This window comes from Vipera berus, assembly GCF_964194415.1.
Source record: "Vipera berus genome assembly, chromosome: 7".
Taxonomy (NCBI): domain Eukaryota; kingdom Metazoa; phylum Chordata; class Lepidosauria; order Squamata; family Viperidae; genus Vipera; species Vipera berus.
Genome location: NC_138209.1, coordinates 54170015 through 54184667, shown reverse-complemented (window position 1 = coordinate 54184667; position 14653 = coordinate 54170015). Strand labels below are relative to the sequence as shown.

The window sequence follows — 14653 nt, the reverse complement described above, 5'->3', positions numbered from 1 at the left end:
ATTTGCCATCCATCTCGTAGCAAATGACTCTGGACAACTTCTAGCATTAAATCATTAAAATCCTAACACATAAATATCTTTAAAAGAATAAAAATAGAAATCCAATCAAGTTAAAAACATAATTAAAAGATGGGAAGGAAGGAAACAGGATGGGCTTGATAATGCTGGGCTTGATAATTCTGCTTAAAACTGAAAATAAGTAACTCACGCTTTTTCTAAAGAAAGAAATATTTCATATTGATTGGCTTCCTTGCTTCCTTTGTATGCCTTGCAGCTTGAGGAAAGGAAATTTCCTTAACCAGCCCAATGTGTGAAGTATGATATTGTTCTAATATGAAATATTTGGGATTGAGATATATTCAGCACAACCATCAACCATTTTTTTATTGCTTTTTAAGAATGTCCAGCAAAAATTTATGTTTCAGACTATAAGGATTTTAGGACTTCCTATTGTTTTTTTAATTCTTTCTATATGCTTCCACCACCAGCAATTGCTACTGCTCTGTGAGTTCTACTATAATGCAATACTAATCATGGCTAAGTGGGATCTCTTTATATGTGTATAATTCCAAGGAAACCTGGATAGTCCTATACTGCAAAGGGAGATTATATAGTATGAATCTTACAGAGAATGGCAGGCAGTAGTTCTAAGATGGCTATGATACATTAACACAATTTAGACAAGGCAAAACTATGTACAAGCAGGATTTCCTTTGGGCTAAGACCAAATTATTACATGTAGAATTTCTATATTTTCTCTTCCTTTCAAATATTTAAAATACAAATTTATGATCAGGGAAAATTGTGCAGCAAAAAGATACATGCATTCATAGTGTTCATTTGCAATCTAGAAACATATCATTCTCTGCTCAAGGGTTCAGCAATTGACAATAAAGACTATATAAGTTAAGATGCATGTAAATTGTTTAATGGATTCTTTGTAAATATCAAGTATCAAATAAATTACCCTGGAGACAGTATAAATAAAAAAGCGTACATATGTTCATGTAGTCAGGTAATTAGAAAGTCAATCTGTGTATAAATCTTTGTAGAATCCACAGAAAATTAATAACGTTCAGTGTCAAGTGTAATTAGTTCTCTATCTGAATGAAAATTTGCTTACATAACTTTCAAATGGAAAATAAGCTATTTTCCTATTTTTTGAACCTCTTAAAACTGCGAGGGCATATTCGACAGATGAAAACTATATACAATGCCTTTTAAATTTTCTTTTCTATCATTTAGTTTAGAAGGCTAGTTTAAATCCAGCAAATTGTCTATTCTTATAGATTTTGTTCATCATATATGGAGGTGAACATTCCATGGAAAGCAATTTTACCTCAACTAACCATTATATAGTCAGTAAGGCAGCTTCTTGCCTTTTGCCATCTGGAACCTAGATTTATTTTCATAAAAGATATGTATATATTTCTCTATAATTGCCTGGAGTGTAAACTAAATTTTAGTTTAAAATACAAAATATAAATATGTTTTAATTTTATTTCTTTTTTGTGCAATATAAACATGGAAATTCATTAGCTGCATAAATCAAGAAAATCCAAACTATCAAAACAAACAACATCTTCAATATTTATTTCATATAGTTAGAATTACTTTAAAATTTTAATTTTATGTTTATATACATTCCACTTTCCATTGTTAGTCAGGAAATACAGAATTATATTTTCAACATATATTGTTATATAGCTGATTCAGCTGATCAATACTATCTGTTACATACAATAATGCTTTGATTCATCATCTTGCAGAAATTCTCTCTCCCCATTAAAGAATTACTTTTCAATGAGAAGTAGAGGAAATAAAATCCAGCTTCTCCCTTTTAAACAACCAGGCTGTAGAATATGCATTTAACTTTCAAAACAACAGCAATATTACATTTGTTTCTGTTAGGATGGTCTTGTTAAAGGGAAACAAAAAAGCAGCAGACTTAGCTGGGTACACAGTACTCTAATAAGAAAACTTCGTCCTGAAACTCCTTTGATTTATAGTGGAAAATCACTTATGCTGCAAACTGACAGAAATAGTATTGAAACTGAGTTGAGTGATTTCAAAGAGAAAGATGATAAACTGATTAAGACATAAATACTGAGAATTGTAAATAATTTTACACACATATTCTACAACAAAATAAAAAAAATAGTTTCTATTAAATGCATGTAAAATGTTCTACTAATTTCAGGGAAGTTACTTCCATATTGTATGCACTTAAGATCAAGTAGTATTACTGAAAAATTGGCATTCTAAACAGAAAACAAAGTCATCTTTAAAAATTCCACCAACAGGAGTCAAGGTTGTTTAAACAAAAATATATTGTTTTGTTTGTTCCTTTTTACTGCTTAGGTAAAAAGAAAAACAGTAATAGCTACTATACCACCAGCTTCTTCATACCTGATACTTTCAAATGGTAAATTATTTCTGAGTGTCTTTCTATTCTTTGTAATTCATTTTAAATAGAACACGGCCTTCAATGTGTTACTGAAGAAATGAAGCTATGCATCAACAGATATTTATAAAATGGTGAAAAGAGTCGTGTTTTTTCCCATTTTCTTCATGCTACCAAGAAGATTTTAAGTCTGTCCCAATAAAGTGTTATTTTTGTTGTACAGTTTGTTATTACAGAATAAAATTCATACATCTGCTTTTGCTTAGAATGTCACAAAAACGTATTATTCATCATTGTCTGCAAAGAAAGATTTTAAAATATTTAATTATGGAAAAAACAGCTTAGCAAGCACTTTCAAAACTGCTAATCTACTAAAAGACAACAAACACCATACTCTAAGAAATAATGAAAACATACTAAATAAATAACAAGTCTGCTATTTTTATACTTCAGTCTTCTCAGTTTAATTTTACCATGATTCAAGTTTTATATATTAAAGTTTTGGAGATACATACTTCACTTATATGAATCAAAAGCTAATTTAAATAGTGTGTTACAAATATAAGATTTAGGTAACAATCAGAAGACTATTTAGCTTGTAGCAGAATCATGAACCTTTCTCCCTTTATTTCTGCAACCCATTCCATCTCTGTTTTAGAAGCTAACCATGGTGTAATATTAGATCTGCATTAATTTATTTATTTAGCATATGGTACATATCAATTTAATGATAACCCTAGTTAGCCTTTAAATTAGATTTGATAAAGATATTAGGAACAATACAACTCAATTTGTATTAAATATTAAGGCAGCTGTAAAATTGTTTTATATTAGTTATGAAAGAATCTCAGGAACTGGCAAAATCCTGTTTTTTCCTCTTTTAATAACAGGCGAAAGATCAAGTTCAATATTAATATTGGGCCAAGTCAATATACATAAATACACAAAACACTGTATATTTTAGCATATTTACTTTCTGCAGTATGAAAATGTCTAATAAGATTTCCATTAAAAACATTAAATAGAAAAATGTAGAGTTACAAATTCCAGTATGACAAATTAGTTAGTTCTATCCAAAGAATGGGCAAACCCAAGCTGATGATACTATTGGATAGAATCCTATTAATCAGCAAAAGTAGTTCTATATTTACCTTAATATTTGCCAGTAAAAATATACAATTTTCTAGTGTATATAGAAACAACTGTTGTGCAACAAAAAAATGGCATTGTACACAGTAACTTGCTAACCATGAATAGCAGTCAGCAGAAAAATAATGCTGAAAACATGTGCTTGTCAGATACTTACCTTCCTGGTATGCTCCATCTGCCATTACTAAATGGAGAATTTTAGCATACTGATGTTTATGTTCATTTCCTAAAATATTTTGAACTATTGTTGAACAAGTATCAATGCTTTCATCTTCATCTTCATGTATAGCCTAGAAAATAAGGTATAGAAACTTAACGTAATAAAATATTATAAGCTCACAAACTTTCCACATCCAGATCCAACAAGGCACCATAACTGCTAATTTTTTTTTTTGCTAAAGCAGAAACTGAAGGGACGCAGTGGCTCAGTGGGTTAGGACGCTGAGCTTGTCGATCAGAAGGTTGGCAGTTTGACGGGTCAAATCCCGAGTGCCACGTAACAGAGTGAGCGCCTGTTACTCATCCCAGCTTCTGCCAACCTAGCAGTTCGAAAGCACGTAAAAATGCAAGTAGAAAAATAGGGACCACTCCGGTGGGAAGGTAACAGCGTTCTGTGTGCCTTTGGCGTCTAGTCATGCCGGCTACATGACCACGGAGATGTCCTCGGACAAGCGCTGGCTCTTCAGCTTTGAAACGGAGATGAGCACCGGCCCCTAGAGTCAGAAACGACTAGCACGCATGTGCGGGGGAACCTTTACCTTACCTTTAAGCAGAAACTATCATTATTAAGCTACCTTTTCAGTGGAAAAGCTGGGGAGTAGAAGTTAGCAGTTATGGAGGACTGTCTCTAAATCATGTTATTCAGAAAATGATTAGCAGAAGACAAAGAGTCTCTACCAGCCAGAAATTACCAAGGATCAGCATAGATGGGCCTCTAGCTCCTGAACACAATGAATTACTTAGAACATCATTAAGAAACTGTATGTTAAAACTCATTTGGAAAATAACTATATTAACTTAATTTCATTAAAAGAGTTCTTATATTATAAATGAGATTATTATTAGTAGATAATAATTTTGCTCTTGTCTTCATATTGAACATTCTACAAACCTTTATTTCTTCATAAATTTTGATGAATTTTTCAAAACCTATTTCTCTCTCCAGGTTACATCTCAGTTCTTCTAGATGACTGAACACACTATTATATTCCTCACATTCACTAGCATTATCACCATCACTGTTGTCTATAAAAAAATATAAGAAAATATTTTTGCATTCCAATTTTTATTGTAGCAATATTTGTCTTTTTTCCAGTTCATGACTAAATTTTGAAGTTGTCATATTTACACTTATTTTGAATATTTTATAGCTTCATATGACCATATACAAATATAACGGTAAAATAATATGGCTGCATAGCTAAGTGTCAAAGTAGCAATAGTAATAGCACTTAGACTTATATACCACTTCATAGTATTTAAAGCACTCTCTGAGCAGTTTTCAGAGTCAGTATATTGCCCCCAACAATCTGAGTCCTCATTATACCAACTTTGGAAGGATGGAAAGCTGGTCAACGTTGACAGGTCAGGATCGAACTCCTGACAGTGAGCAAAGTCAGCCTGCAATACTGCATTCTAACCACTGCGCTACCATAGCTCCTGTAGTAGTCACTACTCTGTCTTGGAACAATGCAATCTGAACATTTATCATTTATTTAAATCAGTATAAATTGGTTTAAATTCAATTACTTTTAAGAATTAATTACAATGTACACTCATTTCCACTGCATTTACAATTATTATTTCAAAAGTATCAAGTTTAGAGTACAATATACCAAAGAATATTAAAAAATTAACCAGAGATCTTGTCTAGGCATCTGTAAGCACAGAATATTCCTAGGAGGGGGAGGAATCTGTCATTCAAGAACACAGACGTAAACCTCCAGTTTATAAAATTGAAGTACACAAACTCAAGCAGCATATAACATTAAAAAACAAAACAAAATCAATTCACATTTACACCTATTAAGAATTAGTTAATTCACATCAAGATCTTGTATCTATGTAATAAACATTGATTGCAACCAATCATTAATAACCATGTAGACTGGAATGAGATTTTTTAATCTGCAAGACAATAATAATACTGTATTGTAAGGACCTACCTCAGCTAAGCCACCCAAGAAAGCAGAACTCTTGAAACATGTGTTATCTCAAAAGGAACTTTTATTAGGGACTAGTGATAGCAGGGAAAACAAGGCAAGGTTACTTCCGATTTAGCACTATTGTACTGCGGCATCCTAGACAGAGCATCTGCCAGGAAATTCTTCCCCCCAAGCAGGTAATGAATTGTAAAATTGAATCAGTGTATCAGAACCCACTTCAATCCACATCTTAAGAAAGAAAAATTCTTGGAGACAAGATTAGCCAAGCAGGAACTTTTAATAAAATATAGATGAAAAGAGGGTATAACAGACAGGATCTGAAGAATCCCCTCACAGATTGATATTTTTAAAGTGTCTCCAAGCAAACTCCACCCCTCAGTTCATTTGGTCAGTTCCGGATCAGCCAAGCTCCAGGTGGCAAGCCCCTCGTGGGACAAACAGGATCATTCCCACCCCCTGACATTTCATCCGGAGAAACAATCCAGATTCCGGGCGCATTCCTTCCTCACTTACCACCCCCTTTCTTAGCTGTCCACAAGATAAGAGGGGAATGCCTGGTAATTGGTTATATTGTGATGGATAGCAGGCAGGCGGAATACACAAAGGTTACAATTAAGGAAGTAAAAGTAATAAACTCCCATGGTTGTTCCCTCTTTTCCTTGGGAATGGCAGAATCCAGGGAAGGGTGAGATTTGGGTTTTGCACAGAAGAGATAGTTAAAAATGAAATATAAATGGATTCTGACATGGTGGAAATGCTGAGACCACCATGCTTGCTTAGGGGACAGCTTCCTAGGGGTTTTCATAGCTTCGAGATTCTTGTGATCAGTCCAAACATGAAATGGTATTTTATTCCCCTCTAGAAAATGCCTCCAGGTCAGGAGGGCTTTAAGATTGCTTTCATCATTTCTGAATTTGGATCCACTAGTTCGTTTTCAGGAAGGGTAGGCTCTTGGTTTTTCTTCACTGATCCTTTGCTGTGGCAATCGACTGTTCAGTGACCTTCCTTTCATTTGAAGCACGCTGTGAAGTGCGGTGGGGTTGCTGTTGCCCATGCGGTCTCACCTCTCCTCTCAGGTATTGGCTTGAAACTGGTTCTCACCGGGTGGTGCTGATTTTGCATTGATCTATTTACACCTCTGCCAGGAGGCTCTGCGGGCTACACAGGCATTGTACAGGTTTTTCTTCAGGCCATCCTGCAAACAGCACACCACAATGTCTTCTGGCCAGTTTAAGCAGCTGGCCAACTCGGAATTCCTCCATGTACTGAGCTACTAATCGTCGCCCTTGTTTCACCATTTTTATGTAGTCACGGGCTTTCCGGTGTGCTGGGTGATCTTTGAAGTGGCGTCGGGGGACTGCCATAAACTGGTTAAAATTTCCTAGTTCTGGAGCATTGCAGTTGCAGAGGGTCACCATCCAGTCAGCAGCAGTGTCTTCCAGTGCTAGGGTGATCACTCTGACTTTGTCAGCGTTCTCCTATATATCTTCATGTAGGTGAATACTTGGGCTAGATAGAACCCCAATCTCTTGGGACTCCCATCAAATTTCATCCCCAATGGAATTGGCTTCACCTCTGCCTGTTGGAGTATAGCCCCTCTGGGTCTTTGGGGCAGTCGTACTCATTGTGCTGCTACTGCGGGGGGGGGGACAGCCACCACCACAGGCCCTGTTAGCTCTTTAATAGCTACCTCCTCTGTTTCTTTCTCCGATTCCGATTGTTCTTTCAGTTGGGCTTTTAGTTCCTTGAAGGACTCTCGCACATATTCCATTGTCTGCTTTAAGATTGCTTTCATCATTTCTGAATTTGGATCCACTAGTTCGTTTTCAGGAAGGGTAGGCTCTTGGTTTTATTTCTTTGCTTTCTGCTTTCCTCTGCCTTGTGTGAGTTATTTTTCTGAGCCTTTCCTTCCCAGTGTTTTCTTTCTGACCCTGAGCAACCACCTAGCTCGATCACCTTCTGCCAAGGGTTCCACCACTCCCAGGTCCCTGGAAGTGCTTTCCCCGGGGTCTGCCAGAGCGATATCTCTGCTGCAGATTTCCATTTTTCCCTCTTCCATTTTGCTGTTAGGAAGGGGCACATCAGCTGCGACCCACCTTGGTAGGACAGCTGCCTCTTTAGGCTGGGCACTATGCTGACCTTGCCTTATGTAAGGACCTACCTCAGCTAAGCCACCCAAGAAAGCAGAACTCTTGAAACAGGCATTGTCTCAAAAGGAACTTTTATTAGGGCTAGTGATAACAGGGAAAACAAGGCAAGGTGTGAGGAAAACCCACGAAAGCAGTATATTAAAAGCAATATTCAATACTACTCCCCCCCCCTGAGTCACAGTGTTCATTTAAATTCCAGCCAATCCACAGGTGGCATAGTGTTTTGGTAACTGGGTTCTTTGGTGCATTATTTGAAGGTCTCTCTTGCTTTCATTTCCTTCTGGCTCCAAGCGCAACCGTCTCTCAGATAAGGGTGATACATTCCATCCCCTGGGGGAAGCATACAATAGCAAGACAGTGCAAAGCATCCCCCCTTCCAACAGAATGGCAGGCCACAAAAAAAGGTTACAGATTCAGGAATAGGCATAGGGAAACAATGATTTTCTTTTGAGGATATGACATGCATATTATAAATAATATACTTTAAACTGTGCTGCCTTGAATTTCATTAAATCTTTTTCAGGTGATTATATTAAGTAATTCCCACTTAACTGCACAATGGAATTCTGGTGACAGAGCAACACAAGCAGGTTATTCCTATGGCAATGGCAAAGTAATATTTATTAAAGGCTTGCGCACTATAAAATAGCACTAATGAAAGTAAGAAATGTTACAATATTAAAATCATCTATAAGAAAAGGACCCTGTGTCGAGCCCCGCGGGCCCGACATTCAACGAGGGGCGGCGTGCCATGCCCGTGGGTCTCCACCATCACATACGCCCCTCTCACAACTGACTGGCGGCTCTGATGGCCCGGCAGTCACTAACGTCCATGGGTGGCCCACCAACTCTTACCGGGCCCAGGATAGACGTCGGCCTTTGTGCCCGCCTCAGGAAGCCGCGCCAACACAGAGGGAGCCTTCTGCCATTGCTGCAACATAGAGGGAGCCTTCCGCCATTGCCGCGCCTGCGCAGAACGGTTCGGCTGAGGGTGCAGCTTGCAAGGGGGCCAGAGCGGCCAGTGCGGCTGTTCCCACCAACGGCCCGACTGCCCTTAGCTGCTGGCAGGCAGGTGTCGGTTTGGGAGCCCCTTCCTCGCCACCGGACGGCTGTCCTGGGCAGAGGGAGGGGCCCTGCCGCCGGACGGACAACGGGGGAGAGGCGCACGCGAGCCAAGCATATGCGTGATGGGCTGCTGGGGCTTTCTGGCTGAGCTGGGGTGAGGGGACACTAACGGGTTATGAAGGGGTTGGGGCCATGGGGCATGCGGCGGCCGGCGGGGAACAGCTGGCGAGGGGGAAAGGCTTCCAAGGGAAGGAACGGGATGGGGGAAAAATACCTGGGAGGCCGAGGAAGAGGGCACGTCGAGAGGCGTCGGGATCAAGGAAAGGCGTGGGTGGGAAGGAACGGGATACTTGTAGGGGAGGCGGGCGGATGCTGGTTTACTGGGCGTGGTGGTTTAATGGGCGTGGTGATCGTTACATTATTGTACTGCTATGAAAGCAGCGTTGGGTGCAACGAGCAGCCAACGCTGACTTTTTTCCTGCTTTTGGATTGCTGTGTTGAGACAAATAAATCACTTTTCCTTTGTGGGTTGTCTCTCGTTCCTGCAAGAGCTGTTGTTCCACTCACTTCAGGACGAGCATTTGACACCCTGAAGGGCACTGAATTCAACTCTCCACTCAGAACAGGAATCAAAATTAAAGCATACAGGCAACTGTCTACCTTCTGCTGAAACCCATCCAATTAAGAGCTACCCACCAGCTCTGGATAATTTAAATGCTGTGTTAATTAATTTTTTCCAACAGTCAATAAAAATCTAATTTCTTGTAACTTAAATCTATTATTCCATGCCCTTTACTGTGAATGCAAAAGGACAAGTCTTGTATTACTTGCAACATCTTTTCAGGTATTTGAAGGATGAATTTCCACCCTTGTATCTAAACATCCTCAGTTCTTTTCAATCTCTCTTCATAAGTTTTAACTTTTAATCCTTTTTGAGTCTTTAGCAATTTTCCTGAATTGTTCTTAAAGTGTCATGTCCAGAATTGGACATAAATATTTGAGATTGAGTCTAACCAATGGAAAATAAATGTTTCCCATTATCATAGTGAAAAATCTTCAAATATTTGCCATATGTTTTAACTATTTTGTATATCCAATTAAATAACTTAAGACTATACACACATTCAACAATTTTCACACTTTTCATAAATCTCAAAGTCAAATGTGGTAAGACATTCACCTGTAAACTGTTGCACTGTAAAATCAGAAACACAGTTTTGAAGGATGCTGACACGTTAGTCCTAAATATGCAGTGGTATATGGGACAGCGCTTCAGTATAATCTATTTTAAAAACATTCCTGTTCACATCTGTAGTAATGGGCAATCTATATTAAAGTACCACACTATTCTCCTTTTAACAGCCGTTTTGCAATTAACTACATGGACAACAATAGTTCAATCTCAAGCTACGTATTAGTTCAATTAATGCTAAATAAAATGCTTGCCTAGTAGATTTGATAAATTTATATATGTGTAACATAGTCCTAATGATTTGTCCTTGAGGTTAATTTTGTTTAAACATCATACAAGCTGAAGAGTGACTTACAAACTTTCAGACATAACCTTTCTATAAAACAATTACAGAACTAAAGCCTACCTGAATGCCATTCTTCATTAAAAGCACTCTCACTACTGAAATTGTTGCCATCCTCTTCCACCTCTGTATCATTTCCTAGGCACTCAGCTTTTAATGTTGTTTCTTCCTCCTCACTAAATTCATCACTGGGTTGCTCTCGAAGTAACTGCTCCATCGATGCCTGAAGCTCTTGCAAATCTGAATCTGTCTCCCCAAAAATACTGTAACACAATTTTTTTTGGCTATTACTTTACTCAAGAGAATAAATTCTTCAGAAATGTTGAAGCTAAAACTGCAAAGCATGTTTTTTTATCCACAATAATAGCTAATACTGATCATAGACAACAAAAACTGTGCCATATGGTTATTTTGTCAAGTAGTTGCTGCACTAAAATCATTCTATGGATTTTTTATATGATTTGCAAATTATACCCTTATCTGATCATGTGGATAATTATCAGAAAAGTATTATTTTGCATTAGAAGTATTAAACAGATATGGGAAATATAAGTGATCAACTCATTCATAAATTTAGTTTTGGATTTTGTTCAAGTGAACAGCTTTATAGAAGTAAATATACTATAGACTGAAATGTATCACATGAATTGGACTTCAATTATGCTGAGATAAATACTGAACGTTTTACAGATAATTTCTTTTCCATTTATTCAATTTAACTTCAGTCTTATGGATTCAAACAGTTGAGGTTCTTTGCTTTAGAAGAACCATTTTAACACTGAAATCAATAATAGGAAGTTGGACTGACAAAGAAAAGCCAATATAATCTTAGTTATCTTCACTTTCTCAGCTTAAAAGGAGTCATAATTGAAAATTTCATTCCTTATCTCATTGTCATACAGATAGATCTTAGCAGAGAGGCCTGCTTAGGCCTTAATAGGAAGAGAAATTTTCTGAAATATGATATATGTGAGCAAACAAGTACAAGATGTTCTACAGATGGCATATGTCTCCAGAAAAACTAGCTAAAATGTTTAAGGACAGATCTATGAAATGTTGGAAATGCCATCAAATACCAGGCTCTTTCTATCATACGTGGTGGACGTGTGCAGAAGCTAAAACCTATTGAAACATAATCAAATCATGGATAGAAAAGATGATACAACAATGTATAGAATTAAGACCAGAAATATTCCTGTTGGGTATTTTACCAGAGAAATATAGCAAAGAGAACACATATTTGATTATTCATATAACCACTGCAGCTAGGATTGTGTTTGCACAAAACTGGAAGGCACTGAAAGCTCCTCCAGAAGAAGAGGTGATCAGGAAAATAATGGAATGTGCGGAAATAAATAGATTAACAATGATAATTAAAGATAAGACAGAGTCAGAGTATTATGAAATTTGGGGAAAATTTTATGAGTGGGTGAAAAAGAGAATATGCTTAAAAGACAGCTAACACTAATTTAGATGGAAGAAAAATGAGGTGATAAGGATATTCTCATACCTAATATAGACATTGAAAATCCAAGGAGAGGAGCTGCTCGGACATCACCCCTGAATTGTATCGGAAGAGGAATAGGAGGGAAGAAAGGAGAGGAGAGAGGGAAGAGAGTGGAGGAGGGGGAAGGAAGGTTAGAGGGAAAGAGGAGGAGAAGTGGGGAGAAATGGAGGGGAGTGGTGAGGGAAAGAGGAGAGGAGAGGAAGAAGAGGGAAGTAGGAAAGAAAGAAAAAAGGGAAAAAGAAAGTAGAGAAGAGGGAAGAGAGAGGAGGGTGGATACAGTGAAAGGGGAAATGGACGAGCAGCACCCAAACTTACGTATATGTATTTATGTATGGCGATATATTTGTTGACTTGTTTGTGGAAGAAATGGGAAAATAAAATTGAATATATATTTTAAAAAAGTTACTATTTCAGGACAGAGTGTGTGGTTATGACAAATAAATGGAAAATCCCAAATTCTAAACTTGAATTTCTCAACCATTTTGCAAGAAGAACACAAGAAAGTAAGATTTTAATTAAAAGTGGGTGATTATTTCGCTCCACGAATAAAACAATTACCGTATATACTTGAGTATAAGCCGAATTTTTCAGCCCACTTTTTGGGCTGAAAAATCCACTTCGGCTTATACTCCAGTGAACAAAAAAAAACTTACCGAGGACTTGTGCGCGGCCGAGGCTTCGGTGCTTCCGGGATCGCGCGCACCTCTCTCAAGCCGGAGACCTGCCGAAGTTTGGGGAGGTTTGGGGAGGTGCGCGCGCCCTGCCTGCCTGCTTCTTTCCGCTGCCTGGCTGCCCTACGATGTAACCCGCTTCTTGATCGAGTGCGATGCCTGCAAGGACTGGTTTCACGGCAGGTAACACAAAGCGATCAGGCCTTTCCTCCCCCCCCTTCCCTCCCCCCTCCCGCTCTAGGACAGAGATCCCCTTCCTATCGCTCGGGGCCTTTCGTCTCTTTGGCTCGCCAGGGCTGGAGCGGCGAGAGCGAGCGGCAGAGGAGAGATGGTGGGCTCCTGGCTGCTGCTTCTGCTCTGTGCAGTTTTCCAACAGGCCTTTTTGGAGAAGAGGAGGCAGAGGCTTGCGGAGCGCGGATCCAGCCTCCGCCGGCGGCAGAGGCTTGCGGAGCGCGGATCCAGCCTCCGCCGGCGGCAGAGGCTTGCGGAGCGCGGATCCAGCCTCCGCCGGGGGCAGAGGCTTGCGGAGCGCGGATCCAGCCTCCGCCGGCGGCAGAGGCTTGCGGAGCACGGATCCAGCCTCCGCCGGGGGCAGAGGCTTGCGGAGCGCGGATCCAGCCTCCGCCGGGGGCAGAGGCTTGCGGAGCGCGGATCCAGCCTCCGCCGGGGGCAGAGGCTTGCGGAGCGCGGATCCAGCCTCTGCCGGGGGCAGAGGCTTGCGGAGCGCGGATCCAGCCGGCGGCAGAGGCTTGCGGAGCGCGGATCCAGCCTCCGCCGGGGGCAGAGGCTTGCGGAGCGCGGATCCAGCCTCCGCCGGGGGCAAAGGCTTGCGGAGCGCGGATCCAGCCTCCGCCGGGGGCAGAGGCTTGCGGAGCGCGGATCCAGCCGCTGGCAGAGGCTTGCGGAGCGCGGATCCAGCCTCCGCTGGCGGCAGAGGCTTGCGGAGCGCGGATCCAGCCTCCGCCGGGGGCAGAGGCTTGCGGAGCGCGGATCCAGCCTCCGCCGGGGGCAGAGGCTTGCGGAGCGCGGATCCAGCCGGCGGCAGAGGCTTGCGGAGCGCGGATCCAGCCTCCGCCGGGGGCAGAGGCTTGCAGAGCGCGGATCCAGCCTCCGCCGGGGGCAGAGGCTTGCGGAGCGCGGATCCAGCCTCCGCCGCCGACAGAGGCTCGATCCGCCGTTCTGCAAGCCTCCGCCGCCGGTTAATACCCTGTATTCAGCTCTGGGAAGGGGGGGAAGGGGGAGAGAGGGGGAGTTTGGGAGGAGGGGGAGGGGGAGCTCCACGGTGCAAAAATAAAGCCCTGCCGCTCTTCACGTTGCTTGCCCGACTGGCTGTCACGGGACCGCACGGATCGCCTCGCTCCCACCGGCAGCTGATTCCTTCGAGTTTGGTCTCGAGCGATTTTGCATTTTCTCCAGTGCTGAAAGCCACTCGGGGAACTTGAGTTACCGGCTCCCCGATCGCTCCACCCTCATCTTCTCTTCGTTCCCGCTTCCCCTTCCGAAGGTTCCTCTCGCCGTCCGTGACTAAAGTCCCACTCCCACCCCCCGCGGCAGGTTGGATCCCCCCCAACTATCTTGAGTACCTCCTAGAGCCCCGCGCTGCCCTCCCCCAGGCCACCGCAGCCAGAGAGGACGGCTCTGAACTTAGATATTCCGCCCGTAAGTCGCAGAGGGACCCCGGGTGTTCATAATTGAGAAAGAAGAACTCTCGGAGCGTTTCTTTCGTAAATACGCGCGCAGGCACACACTCGCCCAGCCGCGCACTTCGCCCAGCTTCTCTCGGGGAGTTTGCAAGCCCTTCGTTTCTCTTCAGGGCCGTCAGAAGGGCGAGCAAGTCTCTGCCCTGCCCTGCCCTGCCCTGCCCTGCCGTGGGGGTGGGGAGCCAAGCACGCTTGACGTTCCTGGAAACGAGAAGGGCCTGCGGAGACTGACACCAACCCGAGTGCCCAAGCGGGTCTTCTCAGCGTCAGGCAAAGTAGCTCACATGCAAAACAAGCCCGGCAGAGG

At 41.5% G+C, this 14653-nt stretch overlaps 1 protein-coding gene across 4 annotated transcripts in view; it reads right to left on the bottom strand.

The window, feature by feature from the left end:
* Window positions 1–912: 912 nt before the first annotated feature.
* NEK1 (NIMA related kinase 1) overlaps window positions 913–14653 on the bottom strand; it is a 109315-nt gene continuing 95574 nt past the window's right edge. For all 4 annotated transcript variants that reach the window (XM_081332622.1, XM_081332623.1, XM_081332624.1 and 1 more), the window contains 4 exons: window positions 10532–10731; window positions 4665–4798; window positions 3711–3843; window positions 913–2701 (listed from right to left, as the gene is read on the bottom strand). In XM_081332622.1, coding sequence (XP_081188748.1) covers window positions 2688–2701; window positions 3711–3843; window positions 4665–4798; window positions 10532–10731 — 481 coding nt within the window. In that variant the 3' untranslated portion in view covers window positions 913–2687. The remainder of the gene's footprint in view (window positions 2702–3710; window positions 3844–4664; window positions 4799–10531; window positions 10732–14653) is intronic.